Source organism: Mustela lutreola, chromosome 14, assembly GCF_030435805.1.
Source record: "Mustela lutreola isolate mMusLut2 chromosome 14, mMusLut2.pri, whole genome shotgun sequence".
Taxonomy (NCBI): Eukaryota; Metazoa; Chordata; class Mammalia; order Carnivora; family Mustelidae; genus Mustela; species Mustela lutreola.
In genome coordinates this window covers 43,444,573-43,463,811 of record NC_081303.1, presented here as the reverse complement: position 1 = coordinate 43,463,811, position 19,239 = coordinate 43,444,573, and the positions used below count along the sequence as shown (strand labels likewise).

At 33.7% G+C, this 19,239-nt stretch overlaps 1 protein-coding gene across 2 annotated transcripts in view; it reads left to right on the top strand.

The window, feature by feature from the left end:
* Nucleotides 1-16,031, top strand: part of ZBTB41 (zinc finger and BTB domain containing 41) — a 49,318-nt gene extending 33,287 nt beyond the window's left edge. Inside the window, exons 11-12 of one of the 2 annotated variants that reach the window (XM_059145637.1) lie at nucleotides 7,855-7,960; nucleotides 11,430-11,563. In XM_059145637.1, coding sequence (XP_059001620.1) covers nucleotides 7,855-7,960; nucleotides 11,430-11,433 — 110 coding nt within the window. In that variant the 3' untranslated portion in view covers nucleotides 11,434-11,563. Of the gene's footprint in view, nucleotides 1-7,854; nucleotides 7,961-11,429 lie in introns of both variants that reach the window. The other variant, XM_059145636.1, reaches the window with a different exon arrangement.
* The last annotated feature ends 3,208 nt before the right edge of the window (nucleotides 16,032-19,239 follow it).

The following is a 19,239-nucleotide window of genomic DNA, read 5'->3' as shown; positions in this document are numbered from 1 at the left end:
ATGATTTAAGAATTGTAAAACTGGGGCACCAGGGTGCTTAGTGGGTTAAAGCCTCTGCCTTCGGCTCTAGGTCATGATCCCAGGGTCCTGGGATTGAGCCCTGCATCTGTGCTCTCTGCTCAGCAGGGAGCCTGCTTCCCCTTCTCTCTCTGCCTGCCTCTCTGGCTACTTGTGACCTCTATCTGTCAAATAAATAAATCTTTAAAAAAAAAAAAAGAATTGTAGAACTGCAGGAATTATTTAAGAGGAGAAACTTAATAAGGGCTTCATGATTATATTAAGTTTTTGAAAACATTGACTTATAGTAATTAGTCAGTGACCAGTGACAATGTGGAATTTCCATCTCTGAATGTCTCAATTGGAATTAGGGACAAGTCACTCTGCCCATTGAAAACTGCAGAAGTGAACTCAGTCACGGAATAAGATAAAGTTTATGGCAGTTAAGAAACGAGAGGGAGAAATCACCTAAAGCAGAGGTCAGTGAACTTTTTTGGTAAAGAGCTAAATAATAAATGTTTAAGACTGTGGGGCACCTGGGTGGCTCAGTGGGTTACAGCCTCTGCCTTTGGCTTGGGTCATGATCTCAGCGTCCTGGGATGAGCCCCGCATAGGGCTCTCTGCTCAGCAGGGAGCCTGCTTCCCCCCCCCCCACACACACACCCCGCCCCCGCACTCTCTGCCTGCCTTTCTGCCTACTTGTGATCTCTGTCTGTCAAATAAAATCTTTTAAAAAAAAAAATTTTTTTTTTTTTAATTTAAAAAATGTTTAAGACTTTGTGGCCCAGACAGTCTCTATCACTCAACTGTGCTTCTGTAGCATGAAAGCAACTTTGGATAATGTGTAATCAAATAAACATGGCTGTATTCGAATAAAACTTCATTTACAGAAACAGGCAAGAGGCTGTATTCGGCTTTCGGGCCATAGTTTGCCAACTCCTAATGTTAATTTAATCATCAGGCTACCCAGACAGTGTGACCCTTCCAAAAACAGGTTACCATATTCCCAAGTCCATTCCTGAGATTTAACTCACTTTTATATCTGTACACTGAGAGCTATAAATACTCTTAGGAGTCTTCATAATTACCACTGGAAATAGATTCACGAGAATGTCAGCTTATTATTATTCACTTTCTAGAGAATGAATAGTGTACTAGCCAAAGTATCCTTTTTCTCGAATCAAGGAAGCAGAGTTGCTAAATTTATTAACTAGAAAAATTGCTAAATACAGTTATAGAGTAAAATTAAGTAGTAATTTTATGGAATAGTTTATCAAGGAAATGGTGAAGGATACTGAATCATCTTTAGTTTTGTAAAGCTAAACTTAGTACCTCTCTTGTGACCAGAATAATTTTGCTCCCCAGATTCCTTTTGCCTCGCCAGGATACCCTTAGCGCATTATCTGTACTGCTTTTTTCAAGAAACAGATTCAGGTTTTTTTGGAATCCCCTTAACTAGATCCCATATAGACCTTTTCTTTTCTGTTAATGTATTCTTTCTCTAGGCGAGCTGTAACTAATGGATTGGTTTCAGTTTTGGCCAGGTCAGTGTACTTAATGGTTCAGATGAGAAGATATGATCAGTGCCTAACCCAGGACTTGCAAATAGTAGGTGCTTAATAGTATTTGTTGAATGAATGAATTTATCATATTTACCTATGACTGACATCTAATCTATCTGATGTTTTCAAACCGCACAATTAGGGAAATAAATTGGAATTCAGATGACTTACTCTCATCTGTTATGCGTTTTGCTTGTTGTAATTCTCAGAATAGTGATTAGATCTGTTCTCAGCAGTAGTCTTGTTGAAATGTAGTGCATTCATTTAAAACAGGCATTAAAGCTGATAAATTTAGGGCCTGAATTTAGACTTGGTAGAATTATTTAAACTATATGTAAAGTACCCAAATCTTAATGAACAGTTCAATGAATTTTTATTTTATTTATTTATTTGACAGACAGAGATCAAAGTAGGCAGAGAGGCAGCCAGAGAGAGGAAGGGAAGCAGGCTCCCCGCTGAGCAAAGAGCCCGATGCGAGTGCTCAATCCCAGGACCCTGAGATCATGACCTGAGCTGAAGGCAGAGGCTTTAACCCACTGAGCCAGCCAGGTGCCCCTCAATGAATTTTTATAAGTGAATACATTTACGTAAACACCACTTAGATTAATATAAATTATTAATATATTACTAGTACCAGAATTGCAGAAGTATCCTCTTTGGTCCCTCCCAGTTAATAATCTCCTTGAAAAATAATCATTATTATGACTTCTATCACCACTAATTAGTTTTGCCTGTTTGAACTTGATATAAATGGAATCATACAGTATGTACTTTTTTTTTTGTCTTGTTTACTTCACTCAGTATGATGTCTGTGATATTCATCCATGGAAATGGTTTATTTCCTTTAATTTTCATAATAATTTTATCCATTTTATTGATAAAATGTTTATTTATCCATTGTACTTTGATGGACACTTGGTTTGTAATTACCTGGATGTATTATGAATAAAGCTGCTCTGAAATTCTTGTTCATGATTTTTCATTATACATACACATTTATTTCTTTTGTGTATATGCCTGGCCAGGTTTGTTGGCTGATAAGATATGCATATATGTTCTACTTTAGTAGACATGACTGAACAGTTTTCTAAGGTAATTATGCAGTTTGTGTTTTTACCAGTGAGTATATGGTTTATGAGAATTCCAGTTGCTCCCTATTTTCACCAACACTTGATATTGCCTTTTTTCTGCGCTATTCTGATGGATATGTAGCACTGTCTCAAAGTGGCTTTAATTTGCATCTCTGTGAAAATAATGATACTGAGCACCTTCCCATATATACTCATTTGAATATCCTCTTTCTTGGAATACCTGATTCATTCTTCTGTTGATTTTCTTAAACTGGATTGTTTGTCTTTTTCTAATTCATCTTCAGGAGTTATGTCTGTATTCTGGATGAGTCCATTGTTCGATATATAAATTGCAGATTCATTCTACTCTGTGGCTTCCCTCTTCACTCTAGTAATGGCATCTTTCAGTGAATGAAGTTTTAGAATTTTTTAGAAGTCATGTATCAGGGGTTTTTTTCTAGTTAGTTTTTGACTGTATCCTCTTTGAGAAATTTCTGCCTATTCCAAGGTTGTTAATATATTTTTTTGTTACCTTCTAGAAGATCTGTTTTAACTTACATATTTAGATTATGAACCTTCTGTAATTTACTTTTGTGTTCATTATTACGTAAAGATCAAATTTCCTTTTTAACTTCTTTTTGCATGTAGCTCTCTAGTTACCTGAGCACCATTTATCGTAAAGACCATCCTTTCCTTACAGCATTTCATTGGCATATTTGTTTTAAATTAAGTGATGATATATGTGTGGTTTCTTTTTGGGCTTTGCTCAGTTCTTTTGTATTATTTGTATATCCTTGCACCACTGCTATATATGTAAATTACTATGACTTGATATCTGGTACTATAAATTATCCAACGTTTTTTTTGGTGTCTTTATTATTCTTGTTCCTTTATGTTTTTAGACAAATTTTGAAATATCTTACTAATTTCCAAACACAAACACCTGCTGGAATTTTATTAGAATGTCCTTGAATATTATATTCAATATATATTATAATTATACTATAATACAAATCCTATAATATATAATAATTATATAACAATTATATAATTATATAAATAAATTATATATAAAATATATAATTATATATTTTCTAATATATATTTTACAATGTATTGTTATATATTATATATTTAATATATACTAATTATATAATATAACATTATATTAATATTATATTCCATTTTCAATTATATAGTCAATTTTTCCTTAATTGATTATCTTTATAATATTGAATCATCCAATCCATGAACAGTCTGTACATTAACTTAAGTTCTTTTAAATGTTGTTCAAAGATGTTATGGTTTTGGGGAGTACCTGGTTCATTTGGTGGAGCATATGACTCTTGGTCTCAGGGTCATGGTCTCAGGCCCTTGGACATGGAGCCTACTTAAAAAAGAAGTTACAACTTTTTAGTGCAGATATCTCGCACATTTTCATTAGATATGTGCCTAGATATTTGATGTTTTTATACAAAATTGAAAACTGTTTTTATTTGTATTTGTTTCTGATGTATAAAAATGCAGTTGAGTTTGTATATTGACTTTCTATCCAATGACTTTGCTGTAAGTTATTTTCATAGTTTATCTCTTTTTTGGATTTTTTTAGGCATACAAACTGGCCATCTGTGAATAGTGAAAATTTAATTTATCCCTTTCTAAATCCTTTTCTCTCCCTCTTGGCCTTACTACTTTGGTTGACATCACTAGTGGTATATGATTAGAAATACTGAGTAGTGGACATCCTTGTCTTACTCTGAATCTCCAGGGAAAAGCTTTCAGTATTTCATAATTAAGTAAGATGTGTTCTGGGGCTCTTGGGTGGCTCAGTCAGTTAAGCTCCTGCCTTTGGCTCAGGTCATAATCCTGGGTCCTGGGATTAAGCCCTTCCATAGCTTTCCGCTCAGCAGGGAGTCTGCTTATCCCTCTGCCCTTCTCCCCTGCTCATGCTCTCTTTCTTCTCTCAAATAAATAAAATCTTTAAAAAGTATGATGTTTTCTATATACTGTTTATCAGATAAATTACCATCCATTCCTCATTTATTTAGTGTTATGAATAGGTGTTGAATTTTATCAGATTTTTTTCCTGCATTTATTGAGGTGATCATATCTTTTTCCCTTATTAATAAGATAAATGACATTGATTTTTTAATATGAGATCTTGCATTCCTGATTGGTCTTTTTTTTGGCCTATGTTGATTAGACATTCTCCTTTTTTCCCCCTCTTGTAATGCCCCTGACAGGTTTTATTACTATGACTCTGCTGGCCTCAAAAATTATTTGGGAAGTAATACATCTTTTTAAAAGAAATGGAGGAGTTTATGTAAAGTTGGCATTATTTCCTTATTTTTTAAAAAAATATTTATTTATTTGACAGACAGAGAGCACAAGTAGGCAGAGAGGCAGACAGAGAGAGAGGAGGAAGCAGGCTCCCTGCCAACCAGAGAGACTGATGCAGGGCTCCATCCCAGGACCCTGGGACCATGACCTGAGCTGAAAGCAGAGGCCCAAACCACTGAGCCACCCAGGCGCCCTGCATTATTTCCTTCTTAATATTTGGAGGAATTCGCTGATAAATCCCTCTGAACTTATTTTCTTTAGAGAAAGACTTCAGTGAAATATTATTTAATATAGAGCTGTCAGATTTTTTATTTTTAAAGGACTCCATGAAATCTGTTCAAAATTAAAGTTATCATATTATGTATCTTTTTGGTAACTGTAGGAATTTGTTATTTTTCCCTTCTTTATGCATTTTTTAAATTTCATTTCTGCTTTTTCTTCTTTTAATTTTGTTTGGGTTTAATTTCTGTTTTTCCCTAGCTTTTTAAATCCATGCCTTACTTACTGAATTTTAGCATTTCTTTTTATTTTTTCTTGTATGTATTTTAAAGTTATAAATTGCCCTCTAAACACTGCTTTAGTGAGATTCCACCCTTTGTTTTATGGTTCCTGTTTTCATCATAGTTCAGTTACAGTATTTTCTAATGTCTATTCTGATTTATTCTCTTATTAATGGTTTATTTTTAATTACATTGCTTAATTCCTAAATATTTGGGATGTTTTCTAAGTATTTTTATGTTACTGATATCAGTGATATATTTTTTCTGTCTTTACTTTCAGTTTTTCTGTGGGCCTCTATTTAAGATGTGTCTCTTTGGAGCCTCGTTTTATTATCCATTATAATCTCTTTTAATTGGGATGTGTTTAGTTATTAAAATTTTACATGATATTTATTGGGTTTAAATCTGTCATCATGCTATTGGTCTCACGTGTTCCTTGATGCTTTCTCTCTCTCATCCTCACTTCCCTATAATCATGAAAAATTTTTATTACACATTTTCCCTTCAATTAGCTTGTCAGTTGAATGTTCTTGCATTGTTCTTTAGTAGTCACCCTAAAGATTGCTATTTTGTTAGATAGAACCCTAAAGAATCTATCTTGTTAGTTCTTTACCAGTTCCTAGACAGTGCAAAGACCTTACAATACCTTTATCCTGACTTTTTATGCAGAATGTATTTTAATTCTACATATACTTTAAAACACAAAGACATTATTTTTTGGTTTGTTTTATATAACACATATTATTTATTTTTAACCATATATTTGCCCTTTACTGTTTGTTATTTCCTGCATTTGCATTCTTCCACCTGGGATTTTTTCCTTATTTATTTATTTATTTTTAATTATTTATTTATTTACTTGTCAGAGAGAGAGGAGCGAGAGTGAGCACAGGCAGACAGAGTGGCAGGCAGAGGCAGAGGGAGAAGCAGGCTTCCTGCCAAGCAAGAAGCCCGATGTGGGACTCGATCCCAGGATGCTGGGATCATGACCTGAGCTGAAGGCAGCTGCTTAACCAACTGAGCCACCCAGGCGTCCCAGGGATTTTTTCCTTTTGCATGAAGAACTCCTTTGGTGAATATCTGCAGGATAGGCACCAACTTCTCTTAGGTTTTGATTATCTGAAAATGTTGTTTTTGTTGGTTTTTTTTATGGAGAATATTTTTCCTGAGTATAGAATTTGCATTAGAATTTAATTTTCTTTCAACATTGTAAATATGTCATTTTTTTCCTCATTGAACTTGTTTTGTTTTTGTTGAAAAGTATACTGTTGTTATTGTTGCTCATTTAAAGGAAATGTCTCTTTTTAATCGGTTGCGCTTTAAGATTTTTCTAGCTTTGATTTTTAGTAGTTTAATTATAGTGTGCTCAGATGTACTTTTTGGCTTTAGGGTTTTTTGTGGTTTTTTTGTTTTTTGTTTTTTTTTTTAATTTTGTGAGGTTTGTAGAACTTACTGCATCTTTGACTTGAGATGTCTTTCTATTGTTTAGTAAGATTCTCAGCCATTTTTTCTTTCAAATATTGCCTTTCCTCTGTACTCTCTCCTTTTTCCGGGATTCCAATTTATGTATGTTATAGCTATCTCTCATGCTTTTTCTGTTTTTTTTGTTTTGTTTTGTTTTGTTTACAGAGAGAGAAAGAACGAATGTGCTGGTTGGGAGGGGCAGAGGGAGATGGAAAGAGAAAATCTCAGGCAGGCTCCACGCCCAACCCTGAGCCCAGCACAGGGCTTGATCTCACAATCCTGAGATCATGACTTGAGTTGAAATCAAGAATCAGATGCTTAACCAACTGAGTCACCCAGGCATATTTCTGTATTTTCTATCCTATTTTTCTGTGTGCTTCCATATGGATAATTCCTATTGATCCATTTTTCAATATACTAATTATTCTTCTGTGGTGTCTAATTTGCTACCACATCCATCTACTGAATTACTGAATTGCTCAGTTTTTTTTTTACCTGTTCCAGAATTTCCTTTTTCCCATAGATTCCAATTCTTGAACATGTTACTCATATTCATTTTAATATTCTAGTCTTAATGTAGTTTTTCTTCACCTTTAGGTGTATCTGTTATCTTTTTTTTCCCTCCCTCTTTTGGCATTTGGTCATTTGATTCTGTTCTTGATAGGCCTGACAGCTTTGAATTGAACTTTAGATTTTGTGAATGAAAAATTACAGAAGCTCTTGAAGTTGTATTTTTTTCCCACATATATTTAATTTTCTCACAAGCAGATAGACTGAGATGGCATTGATCTCTTCTGGTCTGTTTCTACTCTACTTTTCTTCTAGTTCATCATCATTCTGGGGTCTCAACTGAAGTATGGTGTTTATACCAAGAGTCTCTCCACTTTGATGAGACTTAAACTCTAATCTTTGTTTCCCTAGTACCCTTGGGATTGCTGCTGTATCTGTTCAAACATTCAGTATCCCAGCCTCTGGTTTTTAGCTATCTCATCCAGCAAATGGTCATCTTGGGAGTTGGAAAATACAGGTATTTTGTTCATTTCTTTGTTCTTTTTTCCAGGCTCTTGACCCCTTAAATTCTTGCTAGTTCCAAACTCCAGCTTTTACCTTCCAGCTGCCACTTGCCCTCTGTTTCCCCATACATTAAATCTGAAAGTGCACTGAGGAAAGAAGACACCTCCATATCTTCTTGTGTCTCCAGAATCTTGGCTTCTCACGTCCTGCCTGCCTTGTTTGTACTTCAGTCCCTTAAAGAGTAGATTGAGTTTTTAAAAATCTTGTGTCTTTTCCTCTTCAGCAGCAAGAGACTTAGTGTGACATGAATTACTCCATTAAGTCTGAATGGAAGTTCTAAGTTATATTTTCATATACTAATTTTTTTAATTTATTTATTTGATAGGGAGAGATAACAAGTAGGGAGAGAGGGGGAAGTAGGCTCCCTGCTGAGCGGAGAGCCCAGTGCAGGGCTCTATCCCAGGACCCTGGGATCATGACCTGAGCTGAAGGCAGAGGCTTAAGCGACTGGGCCACTCAGGTGTCCCTCATATACTAATTTTTAATATCTAAATATAACAGATCCACTGGAAGACTGTTTTTAGTTCTAAAGATTTTATTTTTTTTATTTAGAGACAGCATGAGTGGGGGAGGGGCAAAGGGTGAGAGGAAGAGAGCATCTCAAGCAGCTCTGTGCTGAGCACGGAGCCTGATGTGGGGCTTGATCTCATGACTGAGATGATGACCTAAGCTGAAATCAAGAATGCTTAACCGACTGAGTTACCCAGGTGCCCCAACAGTTTTTAATTCTAAAAACTCATAAGTTTCTGTGGTTTTAGTTGAGAAACAGATTAGCTTTCTTTAAGTGTTGTTTTATCTACTTCTACTCTTAAAAAATAAACATCTTCCTATATATCTTGTAAGAGACCTTTCCTTTGTTTTCTTAGGTCTCTGATTTATGATCTTGAGATGCATCCAACTTGAATTAAATATTGTCAAATAGGTAATTTTGCTACAGAAGGACTTGCTGTAGAAAGTATGTTTCTTTGATATGTATTCCTCTTTTCATTAAATTCATAATTGACCCTTTTCACTATGTTTCTTTAAGCACTCTAGATTTGCTTTTTAAATATGATATTTTTTAAAATATATTTTTAAATATAATACTTCAACATTTCCTTTGTGGATCTTTATCTTTTTACAAACCTAAATTGATTTTTCTGTTGGAAAATGATATTTGTTTAAAATGATCATAAAAACTTCTCAAAGAACTTCTCAGTATGCCTGTTTGGGTCCCAGTTTCTTAAAAGTATTTGTGGGACACTGGAACTGATTGACTATGACTTTATTAAGTCCTTTATGAAAGCTTTTTAAGGAATGTGCTTAAGAAACTATCATGGCTAATGCTGTGCCAAAGGAGAACACTTAAAACTAATAAATTTTTATCTTTAAAAAATAAATCCTGTGCTTGGTGGTGGTGGTAATAATGCTGTGCTAGGGTTTTTGTTTTTAAAAAAGTCATAAAAGCTCCTGGTGTGACTGGTTTTGATGCCAGGAATTACAGAAAGAGCTTTGTAGTTCTTCTTGCATTTTGGAAGTATAATTTTGTTTTTCAGAACACTCTTTTATGACCTTTTTCATATTGTCCCTGATTCTGGGTATTGCAGATGAGATCATATGTTGGATACAGTGTTTTCTATACACAGTTGCAAATAGTATCTCTTCAGGAATTTTAACCCTTTATATAATGTGTTACTTCAGGTCTTATTTCTTCTTTAGTGACATCAGTAATGATATCAGTCCAGAAATGAGTAGGAATCTAATAGTGTCAGAAACCAGCATCCCAGTCTATATAAATTTTCTTCACTGGGATTTGAAAGTTCTAATGGTCTACAAAGTAACAATTAAGCAATAATATTTAACAAGTAAACAATTGTTCGATATTAGTGGCCCAACTTGAAGATGCAGTTCTCTTAATTTTCTTAGAATTGGCCTTGTTTTAATGGAAGGATAAAGAAAATAGTGCTATCAATAAACCCATCTAACAATATAAAATCTTTTCTTTTAGCTTTAAAAATACGTGCCTTTATGTCTGTTGTACAGTTGTATGTCTTGCTGCTGTAACAAACTACTACAACCTTAGTGGCTTAAACAATACAGTATGTATGATCTTACAGATCTTTTGGTGAGAAATCTGACATAGGCTAAAATCTGTATTTGGGTAGGGCTGCATTTCTTTGTGGCAGCTCTAGGGAAGAATTGGGTTCCTTCTCAATTGTTTTGTTGGTAGAATTGATTCTTTGAGCTGTAGGACCAAGACCCAGGTTCTAGTTTTACTATGTACTGTAAGCTGAGAGTTTTTCCTAGCTTCTGAAGGCCACCACATTTCTTGGTTTCTGGCCCCTTTTTCCCTGTTCAAAGCCAGCAATGCAGGGGTTGAATTCTTCTTAGTGCATCTCTCTGACCCATTCTTCATCGCTCACCACTTTTGAAGACTTGTATGTTTAAACTGGGCCCATCTGGATAATCTAGTTAATCTCCCCGTTTCAAGATCTTTACTCTTAATCAGATCTGCACAGTCCCTATTGCCAATGGAAATTGCATATTTATAGCTCCCTAGAACGTGTATGTCTTTGAGTGGCTGTTATTCTGCCTACCACTAGAATTTATAATGTTTCATATTAAAAAAACAAACAAATGTAAAACTACAACATGGAAACCTGACTCAGGGAAAAGTGAAAAGCAGTCCAGCTTCCTTGATCTTTACCCTGATCAACTCTCCAGAAGGAGACTAGGCAAGACATAAAAATCACTACTTCTTAGTATGATTCTAAGAACCTGGTTAATTGGAGTTTCTCCCTTCTTGTGTGGGAGAAAATCAGATGTTTTGGTTTTATAACTTTTTTAGGGGTTGTAGTAGAAATAAAAAAAAGCAATATTAATAATCTGAGTCCATTAAGTACTTATGCCAGGTACAGATCTAAGCATTACTCATTTTCTTATTCATTCCATTTACCAATTCTGAGGTAGGTACAATCATTATTCCATATTACTGGCAAAGAAAACAGTGCTTAGAAACTATTTTGCGGGGCGCCTGGGTGGCTCAGTGGGTTAAAACCTCTGCCTTTGGCTCAGGTCATGATCCCAGGGTCCTGGGACGGATCCCTACATCAGGCTCTCTGCTCAGCAGGGAGGCTGCTTCCCTTCCTCTCTTTCTGCCTGCCTCTCTGCCTACTTGTGATCTCTGTCTGTTAAAGAAATAAAATCTTTTAAAAAAAAAAGAAAGAAACTATCTTGCTCCAGGTTTGGCTGGTAAGTGGTACAGATAGAATTCAAGCCTGGATCTTTTTAGTGTTTGAACCTGTTTTCTTTATTGTGATAACATATAATATCACTGCTTTTATTAAGTTCTTATGAGTATTCATGCAGATAATTTATTACTTTAAATCATTGTCTTACCAAGCGAGTGCATTTTACACTTAATTTCATTTTTGTTCATACAGGTGAAAAACCATACAAGTGTCAAATTTGCAATCAATCTTTCAGAATTAAGAAAACTTTAACAAAACACTTGGTTATTCATTCTGATGCCCGGCCTTTCAACTGTCAGCACTGTAATGCAACATTTAAGCGGAAAGACAAGCTGAAATACCACATTGACCATGTTCATGGCATAAAATCTCCTGACGATCCACTCAATACTTCTGAGGAAAAACTTGTATCTTTGCCAGTAGAATACTCATCTGATGATAAAATCTTTCAAACAGAAACAAAACAATATATGGACCAGCCCAAAGTTTATCAGTCAGAAGCCAAGACTATGTTACAGAATGTGTCTGAAGTGTGTGTTCCAGTAACACTGGTTCCAGTTCAGATGCCTGACACTCAGAGCGATCTGGTGCGTCATACAACCACACTCCCACCGTCTTCTCATGAGATCCTATCGCCACAGCCACAAGCGACTGATTATCCCCGAGCAGCTGATTTAGCTTTTCTGGAAAAGTATACTCTCACTCCTCAACCTGCAAATATAGTTCATCCAGTACGACCTGAACAAATGCTAGATCCTAGAGAACAGTCTTATCTTGGAACATTGCTAGGCCTTGATAATGCTACTGCTGTACAAAGTATTTCTAATAACGAGCATCATTCATGAGTAAATCTAAACATTCCACAGACTTTTGATGGTTTTGTGCTAATGGTAGCCTAGACTGATGGCTTTTAAATTAGTAAGGCTGCTATTTTTCATTTTCTCTAGTTTCTCCAGTCCTCAGAACCATTTCAAATCAAGAAAAATATATGTATCTCTGTTTACTGAACAGAATATTGGGACACATTTTGAGGTATAATATTTGAAATGAACATTTTTATGATTTTTAAAGATAACTTAGTGCTAATTTTTAATGGTTTCTCAAACTTTTCAAAATTATTAGCTGTTGACTTTGTGGTTTTGTTTTTGGGTTTTTTCTTAATTATCCATGGAAATTTTCATTCTTTAGTTTCAGTCTGTTTTTCTCCTTGACCATCTTCTAAACAAGATTAAGGACTGACCATGTAGCCTTTAAGAAAGAATATAAGAGTACACTGATAATTGCAACTCTTCCTTATTAAGATTCATTATTATTTCTTCACATTTTAAAAAGCTGAAATTAGGAATTTAAATTTATAGGGAACTCTTGGCTATTTCCGTGGTTTGTTTGTTTTTTATTTTTTAATGTGGCCCTAATTTCAGGTTATAATTAATCCTTTGGTCTTTTCACAAACTCAAAGCAAGGAAGCTAACTTAATGTAAGAACAGTTTGTTAAATGAAACCTAGAAATGAAATAATTATCCAAATAATTGGTTTTTGCCTATGCTTCAATTATTATGAATAAGAAATGCATATTTTTAATGTATAGGCATTAAATTATACAAGTTGAAAATGTATTAAAGGCAAATTATGACAGTTTTAACTAGATAGCTTTAAAGGTAAGTTCATCTTTTAAATTTTATCATTTAAGAAACATCAGCAATACATCATAGCATGTATCTTCATCTCACTAAAGGAGGGGCAATTATAACTAATCAATGAAATTTAATTAACAAGCTACTTTTGGTCTCATTTACTTTGGCTAATAAAATTGTGGGAAATAGAACCTAGATATTTCATATATAATCATAAGGGAAGGTGCCAAAGTATAAAATTCATGTCTAACTAAACTTAATGTTTACTTTAATTAAAGGGAACCACTACTTGTATACAGATTTACATGTAATGTAGATTTTTATTTTGCTTTTCACATAAGCCCAATATCTGTAATTATCCTTGATTTTTTATTTTTGTAGGAGATAAAAGTTGAGGACTTGGTGAAAAGAAATAGCAGTTAGAGCAAAAACCACACTGATAAAAATTAATCGAGGAAAAAAGTTAAAATTATAAAATACCTTTAAAGATGTGCACTTTCCATATTTTCAAGTCAATTTAAACTTAAACTAGGATAATGTTTCCTAGTAGAGCTGCTTGAAGGATTAGAATAGGCAGGGTTGATTTATTATTAGCATGTCATTTGTATGTAAACTACTGGAAAAGAGCAATTTTAAGAGTTTTCTAGTTCAGTTTTGTTTACACTCCTAATTGCTTTAAGCACTTTTTTTTGTGTAAACTGTAAAGTCTGGCCCAGCCCTTGTGAAAAAAATCACAAATAAAATAATGAAGTTTTAATGAATAAAATTTAACCACTTAATAATGGGGAAACTTGTTTGCTGAAGCACTTAAGAAATGAAGGTACTTTACAGGAGCATTCACCATACTAGTGGAAATAAAAGAAAAAAAATGTCGAGATTGAGGCAGTTAACCAAAGTAGCTCATATAAGTAACAAAACCAACCTGAGTTTCGCCTCAGTTATCAAGGTTTGGTTGTAATTAATCTAGGACCAGTAGATAAAATTAATGTATTCTTCTTTTTAAAAGGTTCTTACTTTTGTGTGGAAATGTTATATCTGAGGTACTTACATGATTGAACTTGACTATATGAGGTACTATTAGTCTGTTAGTCTTTCAAATTGACTTTTAAAAATGCAGATCTTTATGATTTTTATCATAAAGACCAGCAAGACTTTTAATTAAAAAACTTACTGTAATGAGATGAAATAATACCTAAAAGTATACCCTGCCTTACATAACCATCGTAGAAAAGTTTGGACTTACAAAAAGGCAGATGGTATGTATGGGTCTGTGTATGGTATATTATATGCTTGGAAGCAAGAAAGAAAGAGAGTGTTGCATTTTCACATTGAAAAGAATACTTTGCTTTTTGAAGGTATTTACTTGAGGATTCTTTTAATAATAATTTCCTAATGCTTTAAATATGTAATTTGATTGTAGGAATTGGTTTACAGTATAAAACTTCTCTGGAACACATTTCTTATATAAAGTGAAATAGAATGATATTTAGTTATTGTTGTAGATAAACTTGAATACTGGTTTAGTCTTTCATAAAATGCTTTCAGTTATCTCGTTTAACCTCATAACCAGCTCTAAAAGAGAAAGGACATGTTATATTCCCATTTTAGAGATGAAGAATCTGAGGTTAAGATAAAGGACTCAGTTAAGCTCACATCATTAATGTCAGAGCTACTAATGGGGAAAGAAAGCTAGCATTAATAAATGCTTACTGTGTGCCAGGCACTACATTTTCTCATGTGATCGTAAACAGTCTGGGAATTAGATAGCATAATTCTTATGAAGAAATTACTCAGCAGATGGACAAACACACAAATCTGCTGCCTCTAATTTCCAAAATTAGAATATAGGAAATTTTAAAATTGTGAAAACCTCATGGATTTGGGCAAACTGAATGTATATAAGTTGTTGAAGTTGGCACAAAAAATATGTAATGAGGCCTACTCTTTTCAGTTAGCCTTTTATAATATTTAATTTGGAGTATTTGGACAAATGTTCCATTAACTCTAAAATCCATTAATTTTGTAACTATACTTAAAGTTTTGAATCTTGCAACTAAGCTTAGCCTCATTCAGAGTTTTTATTTTATGAACATAATTTATTGTTTTAAATTAATTTTTTAGCTGATAGCAGTTAGCACTTAATATGTAAACTGAATAATTTATCAAGTGTAGAAATTTGTTAACCTAATCAGTTTTTACTTAAATGCACCAAAGATTTTTAGTAGGTATTAAAATAGTTTAAGAGAATTAAAATTCTTTGTTGTTTGAATAAATATTTGTCCAAAGAAGCACAGTTGAAGTCCTAGGATTATGGATTTTTTAAAAAAAAATCATTAGTTTGAATACTAAGATTGTTTGTGTTTATATGTATAAAAATAAAAACAGAAGAAAATACTCTGGGAATAGTCATACTGACAAACCAGTTACAAGTAAGAATACTCAGTTTTCCTCAGTTTAATTAATTGAATGTTATCTTTAAGTGGACACTATTAAATGCTAAATAATAAGCTTATTTTTTACACTACACTATTAAAATAATTTTGCCTTAGAATTTTTTTTTAAGACAAGTCAAAGTTATTTTTATAAAAAACCCCACCTATTTTTTGCAGCCTGTAGTACCATTTAAGATTAGCATTTGTTCTTCATGCCAGCAAGATTTAACCAACAACTGTAAAGGTAATTATCTTTGCATACTTTTAAGTAATTTAGTCATTTATTGCTGAGAAAAGGAGTAGAATAAATAGGGTTTTAAACTGGTGCTTTATTAAGTGACTTCCTTTTAAGTGATTGTAGGTCATGAAATAGGTACACTAATAATATCCTGTCAACTTTAAAAGTGTCAAGACATCTTTGCAGAGTGACTATAAACTGTTAAGGGCTAATAAGTAATTAAATATCATTCATTGCTTTTCACTCTTTAATTGCAAACAATTACATAATTAAACTGGTATGTTTGTAAGTTTGAGTTATCTTCCTACCAGATCATTTTAACATATCATTGATGAAAAGTCAGATTTAGAGCATTAGCTCTTTGACAGTGTCCTTTTTATACCCACTCTTTTCTGAATTGCATGCTTTGTGCCTTTTCACTGTGTTGTAGTTGCTTCAAATTGATTCTGCTGGCTAGATTGTACTGGTTAATAAATGATTTTGACTTTGTTGTTGTTGTTGTTATGGGTTTTATGTTTGTGCTACCTGCTGGTCAGGCAGCACATTTTTAAGATTACTTTATAATTATTTAGGAAAATGGCACTAAGTACTAGTGTGAACATTTTTTTTTAATCTCTTTTGTGGCCTTTATAGTTACTTTAAAGCCACTCCAGGGCCTGTCTCTAGATGCTTATTAGAGGAATCTGACAAATAAAATAAAATGAGTAGTGTGTCTGCTTCTCTGTCTTCTCCTCCCACTCACCCTCCTATTCCTTTTTAAAAATATCAGTTCCCATAACTACACAGCTCTACATTGAATGGCTTCTCACTTCAGTTTGCCTAAAACTGAACTAGAGGTGATGGCTTGAGATGAGTTTCTCATTAGGAGCAGCAACATCCCAACCAACATGCAATTTGAGTTGATGAACTCAGGAAAAATCAGGACTTTAAAGTCCTATTTGGATTATTCTAAGATTCAGTGCCAAATTTGAAGTGACTAAAAATGTATTCTTTAATAAGGAACAAGTAGCATTTCTAAGACTTTAAATAGTATTATGATAAATGTTACTTGTGATTAGGGTAAATAATGGATAATGTGAGAATATTTTCTAAATAATTTTAGGAACTATAGGCAATTCTTTAGATCATCCCCCTTTCTTTTTCACATTCCTCTCTCGGTAAACTCTGTAGTGTTCTTTTGGGGGACTTACCCCCTTGTTTCCTCTAATGTTATTTCAACTTAAAGATACTTTTATCCTAGAATATTAGCATGCTTTCTGCCCTTCTCTTTGGAAGTAGCATTAATAAGATAGAAGTAATAGGATTAGCTTGTGTGGAAGATGAGAGAAAGAAGGTCTTGGTAGAGAGAGTGACTATGTTTTGTTTACTCTTCATGTTTCATTCAACTTGCTATGTATTGATCTTAAATCTATGACTATTGAAGAATCCCAAGACAATTTAAATTTAGCCTCTGCAGCCATTTATACAAAGAGAAAATAAGAATTATATTCAGAGAATAGAGGTTATACAAAGATGGATGTATCTTTTTTTAAATCTTAAGTAAAAAAGTAATTTCAGTGCTTGCATTATTGTTGGAAGTTCTAAAACATTTCTTGAATGAAGAGCATGTATACTTCTCATTGTTATTTTGCCTCTTTGCTTGGTATTCCTGCTTGTGTTAAAGTTGGACAGTGTACTGTGATGTAATTACAAAATTTTTATTCCAACAATTAGACTTTTCTTATCCCTATAGATAAAACTGTATTACAATAGATTGAGTGTGGCTGCCAAAAAGAATGAGTACAGAGGTGGGCATTTCGCTGCTCCATCTTGTGTAGTTAAGTGTTATAATTTAGGGGATTTATGATGTACATTAAAGTGGAAAATGCTTTTGAACTTAGACTTCAGTCTCAAATCATAAGTTTTGTTTTTAATCATTAAAGGACACTTAAAAGCAATTACAAAGAAAAATTTAAAATATCAAAATTCATTATTTTGTCAACTGTGTGTGAAGTATCTTGTGAGTTACATAGATATTTTAGCCGTCTCATGTTGCATAAGTACAAATGTCTTTATAGAAAAATTCAGTTCTCTGTGAAGACTAGGAAGTGTATTGTATATTGAACTAGTTCTTTGTGTTATTTTGATATTTAAAATAAATATAAAATTCTTTGGTCTTAATAAAGTATTAGGTTTTATTGAACACCTTTTAACTGCATGGGAATGCAGAACATGCTCAGCATGTCTCCTTAAAAATTGAATGCAAAGACCATAAGCAAATGTAAAATCTGGCTTTCCATACAGTTCCATCCATAAACCAGGCTTTTCCTTCCTTTACGAAATGGTCAAAAGGAAATACCAATTTTCCCAAGGTGTAGATTGAAAGAGAGGCTGCAAAATACAGTTGACTCTTGAATAATGTGGGTGTTGGGGAAACTGACCCCTGGTGTAGTTGAAAATCTATGGATAACTTTTGACTCATCAATAAGTTAACTACTAATAGCTTATTATTGACCCAAAGTCTTAACTCATTTTGCATGCTATATGTGCTATGTACTATATCCCTAACAATATAGTAAGCTAGAGAAAATAAAATGTTATTAAGGAAATCATAAGAAAGAAAAACATTTACAGTACTGTAAAAAGCCATGTAGGTGGGCCAGTGCAGTTCAAAGCCATGTTTTTCTAAGGTTAACTGCATTTGCAAAGATGTGACTGGGATGTAGGGAAACAAGCAATAATGCAATACCCTGGAACTATTAACAACTATGTTATTCCCTCCCCCAGATCCAAAAGGTTGAGGGGAAAGACCCATGTGGAGAGGGCACCTGTTCAGCTGTGTGTTACTTTTAATGTTGAGATGTAGTCAGCCCAAGGTGGTAGAGGGGAGGAAGTAAGTACCCTCACCTCCCTCTTCTCCCTCAGTGACCTCCCTCTTTGAAGCAGAACAGAAGCCACAGAGTAAAACTATTAATGTAACATACACAGAATACAGATCAGAATCCCACAGCAAAGAACAGTCTGGAAAATAGCAGGGAGTGGAAGTGGAGGTACAAATAAAATATATCCAGCACAGTTCATTGTGCTTTAAAAAAAAAAAAAAAATTGTGTAAATAGCATTTCTTAATGAAAAACTATGAAGGGAAAACAAGCAAAATGTGCTATCACCATGTTAAAAGAGTTGAACTAAACTATTTCAGTGACTTAAGCTTTAAGAGGGTTTATATTTGCAATGTTAATTTGATGAATAACATTAACAATATGAAATAAATTAAATGTACCTAAAAGTCATAGTAATTCATATTAACATTTTTTGCTTTAAAAAATCAGTAGTGTTCTTATTGCACATCAATCCTAAAGGCTTCCCCTGCCCCAGAAAACAAACAAAACCTAAATAAACAGTTTTGTTTAAAAATTGTTAAGAGATTCAACTTCAGGTTATGTTGGGTGTCCGTGATTATAATTTAATATCTCCCCTTTCTCATTCTTCTACTCAGACCTTGCTTTCCATATAGTTGTACCCATACACACATCCATTCATTGTATTTTTAGTTTCTTACTACCTTTAGAAGCAGTATGGTATAGTAAGAGCAAGACTACAAACTGCCTGGGTACCTACCCTGGCTTTGCAGCTTGCTGTCTGGTATGCCCTGTATTGTTCATCTGTAAAATGCAAATAATAGTAGTTATTTTACAGAGTTGAAGTGAAAGTTGAGGTC